General features: G+C 46.9%; 1 protein-coding gene across 1 annotated transcript; it reads left to right on the top strand.

Annotated features, from left to right (window-relative positions):
* The first annotated feature begins 612 nt into the window (after positions 1-612).
* f13a1b (coagulation factor XIII, A1 polypeptide b) lies at positions 613-11,126 on the top strand. The gene is made up of 15 exons (XM_080859914.1): positions 613-778; positions 891-1,079; positions 2,556-2,804; positions 3,029-3,147; positions 4,246-4,353; positions 5,463-5,637; positions 7,216-7,354; positions 7,541-7,644; positions 7,804-7,892; positions 8,117-8,270; positions 8,666-8,941; positions 9,309-9,469; positions 9,672-9,808; positions 10,007-10,112; positions 10,346-11,126. The coding sequence occupies exons 1-15, from the start codon at positions 619-621 to the stop codon at positions 10,379-10,381; spliced, it is 2,202 nt and encodes a 733-aa protein (XP_080716040.1). The 5' UTR covers positions 613-618; the 3' UTR covers positions 10,382-11,126.
* Positions 11,127-11,389: the final 263 nt, after the last annotated feature.

Below are 11,389 nucleotides of genomic sequence, written 5' to 3'. Positions count from 1 at the left end.
CTGTTAGTGTTCACAGGCCTTTGCAGCAAGCTCACGCATTGCCAATCAGGGCACTACAAATCTGTACCAGATGATGAATATATGTGTGTATGAGTGTGTATTTGTCTATATAAGTGTGCATATATACATGTGTGTGTGTGTATGTGTGTGTATTTATGTATATAATTGTGTGTGTACATTCATGTGTCTTTGTGTGTGTGTATGTAAGTGTGTATTATTTATATGTGTGTGTGTGTGTGTGTGTGTCTACATGCTTCTAAGTGTGTGAGTAGGTGGGAAGACACTAATCTCTTTCTGATTTGCTTTTAGCCCCTGTATTGTAATACTCACAGACATCAATCATTTCTGTTAGCAGTGTTTTTGATCCTGTGTGGTTCTGTCCCACTCCAGTGTTTCTGGACCTGTGTGTTTGTGGACCTGTGTGTTTCTGTCCCACTCCAGTGTTTGTGGACCTGTGTGTTTCTGGACCTGTGTGGTTCCGTCCCACTCCAGTGTTTCTGGACCTGTGTGTTTCTGGACCTGTGTGTTTCTGTCCCACTCCAGTGTTTCTGGACCTGTGTGGTTCCGTCCCACTCCAGTGTTTGTGGACCTGTGTGATTCTGTCCCACTCCAGTCAGCATGTCGGAGCCCCAGACGGAAGCAGAGAGACGCCATCGCCTGCAAGTGAGCTCCCGCGGCCGCAGCATGGCGCCCACCTCCAACGCAGAGAGCGAGGACGTGCCCGAGTTTGAGTCCTTCATGGGACCACTGACCCCCCGCGGAACTGGATTCCTGTCTGGTGAGGAGAGATGCAGTGTGTGTGTGTGTGTGTGTCTTTGTATGAGTATCACAAGCCAATTGTCTAGAGTGTTTGTGTGTGTGTGTGTGTGTGTGTGCGTGTGTCTCCACAGAGTTCCTGGACATCTGGGACCTGGACCTCCTGAAGGACGTCCGTGACATCAACAAGCAGCAGCACAATACGGCCATCTACGCCAACGACAACCTGATCGTGCGCCGCGGACAGGAGTTCCAGATCAAGATCACCTTCAACCGCGCCTACCGCCCTGCCGAAGACCAGTTCGCCGTCGAGTTCGTCATTGGTGAGACACCGCCGTGAGGTCGCCATAGAAACAGTCTAGCCATGACCATTTTGATTGCCATTTCCCAACATGCATATATCATGAATAAAGTAAAATGGGAATCCAGCCAAGAGCTCACAATATAGCCACAGGCAGTGTCCACACCATCAGCCAACCAGCCGTGCATTCTCACCATGCGGACATTCTCGTCTCTAAGCCTTGCTTCAAGGCCTCATCAAGCTAGTTCAACAGGTAACCAAGAAGCAAGCTGGTGCCCCCTTGTGGATGAGGTGTGTTTGTGAAAATGTACTGTCTAGAAATACAGTGCAACACAGTTCTAGACAACGCACTCGAACACGCGGTACTGCTCAAACTCATCCATTTCCTCTATTCTGATGATTAGATTTTTTTAGAACATGTTTGTGTGTGTTCCCAGTGTGACATTTTCAGAGAATTTAGACCATATCTAGCCTGTCAGCTTCAATGTAACTTCAGAAATAGGGCTTGAGAAAAGGGAACTTCTCTGTTCCTTGGAAGAAAAAAACTAAACAAGAAAAAATGAATTGCTTAGTGCCTAGCTCAATAGGGAACAATGCTTTGGAATTGGTTAAATCAGATAGTGTGTGCTTTTTTTAAAACAAATGTAAATATTTATTTTTGGGCTTTTTAAGGCCTTTATTGGGACAGGACAGTGAGGTTATGACAGGAAGCGAGGTAGGGAGAGGATTTGGAAATGACATCAGGCCAGACTTGAACCAGTGTCCCCGCGGGAAATTAAGCCCTAAAGTGGGGGGACTTATTGGCTAGCTCCCCCTTGCTGCCCTGTGCGTTTTTTTTTTCAAGTTTCATTCAAGTTTGTGCCCGCGTGCTGTTCGGAAGAAGCAGAGAATCCACACTTCCCCATTCTCTGGGATCCCTCCACTGGTATTTGAAACGAATGTTGCATCCTTGCTGCCTGAACTCTTGCCCTCAGAAATACCAGTGTGACAGAAACGTTGCCCACTTGCCAAGCATGAAATGTGCCTCCTCATCGCTTTCTCCCTCCATGACTTCCCTCCCAGTGGCTTCCTCCTTCTTGGAGTCTTAAAATGCTTGTCAATTGAAACGTGCTTGTTTTGTAACACGAAGGCACCTGACATCGTGATGAAGATGCCTTTGGGCATGTCGAGCACTAAAGGTCAGCCTCTGGTACTAGGCTGTCAGCAGATCAGAGAATACTTTTTGGGATCGCTGCTGAATGCTTTAAAAAAAAATCTTTAACATTATTATTTGAAGGTTGTATTTCTTATGGCCCACCATTCACTTCAATTAAAAATAGGCACTTAAAAATGACGTTATAATCACAAACGACCCATAATATGCTAACAACATATACAAGTCTTGGTGCAGTCTTAAGATAAAAAGAATAATTTAAACCTTACCTGTTGTATACACACAAGCATAAGTCGTATTCTTTTGTGTAAAACCTAGAATTGTAAGTGTCTTCCATTCCACCAGGGAGCAGTCCGCAGTCCAGCAAGGGCACATACATACCTGTGTTCCCCAGCGAGGAGCGGAACACCTCATGGAAGGGCCGTGTGGTCGACACCGCGGACAACATCCTGACCATGGGCATCACCCCCACAGCAGACAGCATTGTGGGAAAGTATCGCCTGTATGTTGCAGTGCTGACGCCCTTTGGCATCAGAAGGACCAGGAGGGACCCAAACCTCGATCTCTATGTGCTGTTCAATCCCTGGGCAAAAGGTTGGCCCCTATGCGTGATTTTACACCTGGTTGTTACTGTAGTGTGCATTTTTGTCCAGCCACTAAGTCCCATGTGTAATGGGTTGGGATTCTCATTTTGATTATTAAAATACATTCTTATATTAAAAACCGTACATTAAAATCTAACCCAACCTTATATTAAAAATGTATTTGCGTATTAGAAATGAATACAGTGTAAGTGTGTGTGTGTGTGTCCCTCACAGAGGATACTGTGTTTCTGGAGGACGAAGCAGAGCGAGAGGAGTGTGTGATGAACGACGTGGGTATCATTTACCACGGGGCCTATGATGACATATCTGAAAGAAACTGGAGCTTTGGCCAGGTACCAATTCACCAACCTCCTTTTGGACTCACAGCCATTGCATGTCTCTTTTTTGTCAGCTCCATATCTCACTCTGTCAGCTCCATATCTCAGTCTGTCAGCTCCATATCTCAGTCTGTCAGCTCCATATCTCACTCTGTCAGCTCCATATCTCAGTCTGTCAGCTCCATATCTCACTCTGTCAGCTCCATATCTCAGTCTGTCAGCTCCATATCTCAGTCTGTCAGCTCCATATCTCACTCTGTCAGCTCCATATCTCAGTCTGTCAGCTCCATATCTCACTCTGTCAGCTCCATATCTCACTCTGTCAGCTCCATATCTCAGTCTGTCAGCTCCATATCTCACTCTGTCAGCTCCATATCTCAGTCTGTCAGCTCCATATCTCAGTCTGTCAGCTCCATATCTCACTCTGTCAGCTCCATATCTCAGTCTGTCAGCTCCATATCTCACTCTGTCAGCTCCATATCACACTCTGCCCCACTCAGAAAATCTGTTACAAATTTCACCTTTTGGCAGTTTGTATTTTGCAAACGTTTTCTGGGCCCTGATGTTGTCCAAATAGACTAGGGTCGGGGCTATTGGTTGACTCATTGATTCATGTCGGCGCTATTGGTTGACTCATTGATTCATGTTGGGGCTCTTGGTTGACACCCATTCTTCTGCTCAGGATACTTAAACTTAGACGGTTTCATTGTCTAGTCAGAGATATGGGTGAAGCCCCTTGGTGCACACCATTGTAAAGAATAAACCTTGCTCCCGGTTGGAAACCATTCTCTTGACTGAATCTCCATGGATCCATGGTATTAGAAAATGACCATTAGCGACAACTAATGGGAGTTGGCTTTTTGTCAGGGTGTTTCTTAACCAAAGCCGATATATGTAATACTTTTTCGAGGCCTGGATTTGTTTATTAATACGTTGCATACTTTAATCAAAACATTAAATTGTTAAAAAACCTTTAGAGAATTAAATCATTCAGAATCTCTACACTTCAGATACTCCATATCAAGTTGAGAGATTCTGTTGCCCCTCTTGGTAAGTCAAGAGGTTCCGTTGCTCCTCTCATGTCCTACCCTGGTGTGTTCTGTGCCCCTGCAGTTTGAGTTTGGAATCCTGGATGCCTGCCTGTTCATCATGGATAAAGGGGCGCTGCCAATCACCAACCGCGGAGACCCAATCAAGATCGCTAGGAAGGCATCTGCCATGGTAAGAGCGGGGCTGTAGAGGGGTATGGCAGTGCTCCCAAATGAAAAGCAATGAACACCTTTACATTTGAGTACTAAGCCCCTGCCCTAGCAATGGGTTGTTTTTATCACCTCACCTCACCTCCCCTCCCCTCCCCACCTCACCTCACCTCACCTCACCTCACCTCACCTCTGCTCCTAGTGTCACGTCACCTCACCCCACCCCACCCCACCCCACCCCACCCCTCACCCCACCCCACCTCACCCCACCCCTCACCCCACCCCACCTCACCTCACCCCACCCCTCACCCCACCTCACCTCACCTCACCCCACCCCTCACCTCACCCCAATTCACCTCACCTCACCTCACCCCACCTCACCTCCCCTCACCTCACCCCACCCCACCCCACCTCACCTCACCTCACCCCACCTCACCTCACCCCACCCCACCCCACCTCACCTCACCTCACCCCACCCCACCCCACCTCACCTCAATTCACCTCACCCCACCTCACCTCACCCCACCCCACCCCACCCCACCTCACCTCAATTCACCTCACCTCACCTCCCCTCAATTCACCCCACCTCACCTCAATTCACCTCACCTCACCCCACCCCACCCCTCACCCCACCCCACCTCACCTCACCCCACCCCTCACCCCACCTCACCTCACCTCACCCCACCCCTCACCTCACCCCAATTCACCTCACCTCACCTCACCCCACCTCACCTCCCCTCACCTCACCTCACCCCACCTCACCTCACCTCACCTCACCTCACCTCACCTCACCCCACCCCACCCCACCTCACCTCAATTCACCTCACCCCACCTCACCTCACCCCACCCCACCCCACCCCACCTCACCTCAATTCACCTCACCTCACCTCCCCTCAATTCACCCCACCTCACCTCAATTCACCTCACCTCACCTCACCTCCCCTCAATTCACCCCACCTCACCTCAATTCACCTCACCTCACCTCCCCTCAATTCACCCCACCTCACCCCACCTCACCTCAATTCACCTCACCTCACCTCACCTCACCCCACCCCACCCCACCCCACCCCACCCCACCTCACCTCACCTCACCTCACCTCACCCCACCTATATCTATGTTTGGCTCCCCAGCTGAACTGCCGGGATGATGACGGGGTGCTGGTGGGCAACTGGAGTGGGGACTACATGTACGGCGTGGCCCCCACCTCCTGGACTGGCAGCGTGGAGATCTTCCTCAACTACGCCAACGGGGGGTTGCCCGTCTGCTATGCCCAGTGCTGGGTGTACGCCGCCATCTTCAACACCTGTAAGAGACCCTCAGCGGATTCTCTCGCTCTTTCTCTGTGTCTCTCTCTCCATTTATTCAACACATGTAAGACACCCTCAGCGGATTCTCTCTATCTTTCTCTGTGTCTCTCTCTCCATTTATTCAACACATGTAAGACACCCTCAGCGGATTCTCTCTATCTTTCTCTGTGTCTCTCTCTCCATTTATTCAACACATGTAAGACACCCTCAGCGGATTCTCTCTATCTTTCTCTGTGTCTCTCTCTCCATTTATTCAACACATGTAAGACACCCTCAGCGGATTCTCTCTATCTTTCTCTGTGTCTCTCTCTCCATTTATTCAACACATGTAAGACACCCTCAGCGGATTCTCTCTATCTTTCTCTGTGTCTCTCTCTCCATTTATTCAACACATGTAAGACACCCTCAGCGGATTCTCTCTATCTTTCTCTGTGTCTCTCTCTCCATTTATTCAACACATGTAAGACACCCTCAGCGGATTCTCTCTATCTTTCTCTGTGTCTCTCTCTCCATTTATTCAACACATGTAAGACACCCTCAGCGGATTCTCTCTATCTTTCTCTGTGTCTCTCTCTCCATTTATTCAACACATGTAAGACACCCTCAGCGGATTCTCTTGCTCTTTCTCTGTGTCTCTCTCTCCATTTATTCAACACATGTAAGACACCCTCAGCGGATTCTCTCTATCTTTCTCTGTGTCTCTCTCTCCATTTATTCAACACATGTAAGACACCCTCAGCTGATTCTCTCTCTCTTTCTCTGTGTCTCTCTCTATTTATTCAAGACCTGTAAGAGACCCTCAGCAATGGAGGCATGGACAGTTGGATAAATGGGAGGATTTAATGTTTGTTTCAAGGAATTGATGTTTGACAAAGATCTGTGGAGATGAGCTGACTCCAGTGTTCTTGATTATAATATGTCCTGTACACTTTAAACCTTCCTTCTCCACTGTAGTTCTTTCTCCACCTATTGTCCCTTCACTGTTCTCTGAGTTGATGAGTATGATTCGCCTAACACTATCCAGACATCTTAAATTGCGTCATCTCTTCCAGTTTACTGCTCTTTTGCTTTGTCCTGTTTTTATCTTATCCTGACCATGCCTTGTCTGGTGCTGATCTTGTCTTGTCTCGTCTGGACCATGTCTTATCTAGTGTGATCATATCTTATCTAGTGTGATCATGTCTATTCTAGTGTGATCATGACTATTCTAGTGTGATCATGTATTTTCTAGTTGAGATACTGTCTTGCCTAGTTGTGATCATGTTTTGTCTGGTCCTGTTGTGATCATGTCTTGTCTGGTCCCGTTGTGATCATGTCTTATCTGGTCCCGTTGTGATCATGTCTTGTCTTGTCTCATTGTGATCATGTCTTATCTTGTTGTGATCATGTCTTATCTGGTCCCATTGTGATCATGTCTTGTCTGGTCCCGTTGTGATCATGTCTTATCTGGTCCCATTGTGATCATGTCTTGTCTGGTCCCGTTGTGATCATGTCTTGTCTGGTACCGTTGTGATCATGTCTTATCTTGTTGTGATCATGTCTTATCTTGTTGTGATCATGTCTTGTCCTGCATCAGTCCTGCGCTGCCTGGGGATTCCTGCCCGGGTGGTGACCAACTACTTCTCTGCCCATGACAACGATGGCAACCTGAAGATGGACATCATCCTGGATGAGAATGGAAAGGTGGACAGGGAACGCACCAAAGACTCCATCTGGTAATGCCTGACCGGGCATGCTCTCCCATTTGACCTTATGAAGCATATATAAACACACACAAAAAAAGTACTTGTACAGAGTGTATGTCATGTTTTGTTCTGTTTTACTTTGTTATGCTATGGTAGGTCTTTTTGGGTTGTTTTACAGTGTGTGTGTGTGTGGTGTATGTGTCTGTGTGTTATCAGGAACTACCACTGCTGGAATGAGTGCTTCATGTCCCGGCCTGACCTGCCCGATAGCTTCGGGGGCTGGCAGGTGGTGGATGCCACACCTCAGGAGACTAGTGATGGTAACACACACAAACACACGCATATATAAACACAAACAAACAAATAAACAGAAAAGACACGCTCATGAATATAGATACGTAATTTTTTTTATATACAGTCAAACTTCATAGATGTTTGTGGTGTCGGTGTGTCTGTGTATGTGTGTATATGAACTACAGGCATGTACAGGTGTGGTCCTGCGTCAGTCCATGCCATAAAACACGGCATGATCTGCTACCCATTTGACTCCTCATTCGTGTTTGCAGAGGTGAGAACACATCAATATCACATCAGTTTAAAACATCAGTTTAAAATTCTCGTGTGAGTTAAAAATTTTCAAATTAGCCCACATTTCACAAGTCTTTTTCAAGATACATGGGTACGTCTTAGCTGTAGGAACTTGGGCAACATTCCAGTGTTCCTAAAACTGCCTAACACTGAGGTGCTAAACCACTACTAGTGATTGCACTCAGAATAAGCTGTGTCCCTCAGGTGAACAGTGATGTGGTGTTCTACCAGCGGAGTCGTGATGGATCCTTGGTGCCGGTGCGAAAGAACACGAAGCACGTAGGCCGTCTGGTTCTGACTAAGGCTCTCGGCAGTAATGGGCGGCGTGAAATCACTGACGCCTACAAGTTCCCAGAGGGTAAGACCACGGATGGGTTGGTCAGATAAAAACTGATGCCTATTACCTACATCTAAATTGTGTACTAAATGGTTATAAGACATTTTTGCTAAGTTTGTATTGTACCATGAAGATTGCCCTTCAGTGTACAATACTAGTGTTACATCCGAATGTTTGCTTTCAGTATGACTTGGTCTTGCTTGTTGCATGGCTCCGATTGCATCTCCATCCTATGTTGTTTGTTCCACATTGATCTCACGATCATATTGAACATGTAATGTTGCAGGCAAAGGTTGTTGCACATTTGCTCCTCATTGCCTCATTTAGTCTTTTATGCCCTCTGGTGTACATTGCTGGTACTGCACTGTGCTGCTGTTTTGCCCTCTGTAAGTGAACCTACCTCTGGTCTCCTGCAGGCAGCGCTGAAGAGCGGACAGTGCTGGAGAAGGCGGAGCAGTACGGTTGCCAGCGGCAACGTGTGGAGCCTCCACCGGCAGACATGGAGCTGATTTTACCCGCCCTGGAGGTGAGAGTTGGGGACGACTTTGAACTGCCTTTGGAGCTAAAGAACCACAGTGGACAGCGCCGCACGCTTGATGTCTATGTCAGCGGTTCAGTGGTGTTCTACACAGGAGTGCCCAGTGCTGAGGTCATCTTCAAGAACCCCACCCTCAGTGTGGAACCACAGAGTGGTGAGACACGTGTGTGTGTGTGTGTGTGTGTATGTGTGTGTCTGTCTGTGTGTGAATGAATATGTGTGAGAATTCATAGAATGGAGGGAGGGATCATACTTGTGTTTGTTGGTTTATGGGTGTTTGTGCACATGAGGGAGACAGGGTGTATGCATATTTATGTGTGTTTAAATCGTGTTGCAGTGGAGAAGGAGGTGTGTGTGTGTGTGTGTGTGTGTGTGTGTGTATGGGTGTGTGTGTGCGTGTGTGTGTCTGTGTGTGTGTTAGGCTCTGCCTGGTGTGTGCTGCAGTAGAGAAGGAGGTGTGTGTGTGTGTGTGTGTGTGTGTGTGTGTGTGTGTGTTAAGCTCCTTCTGGTGTGCTGTACAGTGACAAGGAAGGTGATTGAGGTCCATGCTGAAGACTACATGATGAAGCTGGTGGAACAGGCCAACCTGCACTTCATCGTTACTGGAAAGGCCAAGGAGACAGGCCAGATCGTCACGGCGATGCTCACCGTTGCCATGCGCAAACCTAAACTCATAGTGAAGGTGTGTGATGCTACTCTACCTCTGCTTCTTCTCGCACTCATTCCTCATCGTTTAAATGTCAGCTCCCTCTCTCCCCTTCCATTCTCCCATTCTTGCCTTTTCATTCCTCTTTGGCTTATTGTATGGTTCTCTTCCCCACTCCTTGCCTCTGGGTGCATTTCTCACCCTGTCCCTCTCTCTGCCTCTCTCTGTCTCTCTGTAGGTCTCAGGCAGCCCCAGACTGAGGGAGGAGATGTTTGTGACTGTAGAGTTTACCAACGACTTCAAGTTTGACCTGAAGGATGTAGATCTGCGTGTGGAGGGGCCTGGAGTGATGACGCCTCACCGCAAGATCCACAGGTAGGACAAATACACACACACACACACAGACTCCGCACTCCTCACACAAGAGAATTACCACATAGACCTACTGCTTTTCCTATATACATGTACGATTACAGTAAGATACTGAACCATAGACACACATTCAGTACCTAAGAGAAACGCATCTTGAGGCAGATATAAAGTTATTCAAGTGTGTGTTTGGATGTTTGGCAGACTGATTGCAGCTGGCACCACCATGTCATGGACCCAGAGCTTCTCACCATGGAGGGTAGGACCAAGCAAGCTGGTGGCCAGCCTGGACTGTGCTGCTCTCAGACAGGTACATGGGTACACTGGCAAAGAAATGCACTCTCTCTCTTAAACACACACACACTCATAGAAACACTCCACATGAACATACTCCCACACACAAACATAGACACACACACAGACAAATACCCACAAACTTAACAAACTTAATGATGAATTGTCATATCATGGTCATATCAGATATGTACACAACAGAACATGCTTTCAAAAATTCTGTTAACCATCATTCTTTTCTTTTTACAGGTGTCTGGGGATGCTGATGTCACCATCCAGAGTTAAAGATAAAGAGAGGAAGGGAAAGAGGCTAAAGCTTCTGTCTACCATATATAGACAGGAAAGTGTCTTAAATGTATAGATCATTTAGCCTTACTTTGTATGTGTGCTACTAAATCCAAAATCATATATATGCCATTGAGCCAAAGTATAATCATTTAGGCCGACAGGTAGGAGAAAGGGCATGTGGTCTGACTGAAAGCCTGTCCACACGACATCGGTGAAAAACGGCAAACTGCAAAAACTGATACGTTTTGTTGCGTTCAGGGCTTGAAAACACATACTTTTAAAAACTGGGACCAGAGTGGAGACTTTTGAAAAAACAACCCTTCCAACGTCTTGTGGACAGGCAAAGACTGAGCTGTTTGAGAATGATGACGACACACTCGCAACTTTATCCAATCACGGTTCACCTCTGTGGAGCTTCAGTTTGAGCTCAACCCTCCAAGGCCTCCACCACTTCACTGGGGAAATTCTGTTCACCCAAACCTAGTTTTGCTGATTTATAGGATTTATCTCGTCTTATAGTGCTATTGATTTGATCATAATGTTGTTTAGCTGTAGACTATAACTTGCAGCGGAGGTTATTGAGACAATACTCCTTTCTGCATTCCCGTGTGGGCGTGGATTAGTTCTCAAAGGTTTTTGATCAGGGAAAATGTTGCTTTCAAAATACTGTTGTCGTGGGGACAGGGTCTGAGACTCATTCTTTATAAAACTTGGCTTTTTGCTTTCACTCTCCTCAACTGAGTTCACACCTCTCAACCATTCAATAAAGTTCATAAATAAGATTTGACATGCATTCATTTATGATGGAATTTATGTAGAAAGATCATGATGGCAAGAATGGCACTCCAAGCCTTATATGCAGAGCACAGTGGATCTGAGACAGCATCTTGTGAAGTACTCTGGCAACTTGTCATAGTACTGTTCCTATCTTGATGATTGTTTCTTACTATGTGTTGTACATCACATGAGCACTAATGACAGTAAGCCCAGAATGATGTTCATACC

This window comes from Sprattus sprattus (genome assembly GCF_963457725.1).
Source record: "Sprattus sprattus genome assembly, chromosome: 21".
NCBI lineage: Eukaryota > Metazoa > Chordata > Actinopteri > Clupeiformes > Clupeidae > Sprattus > Sprattus sprattus.
Note: the sequence above shows the minus strand (reverse complement) of the source record. Positions and strands in the feature narration are given on the sequence as shown.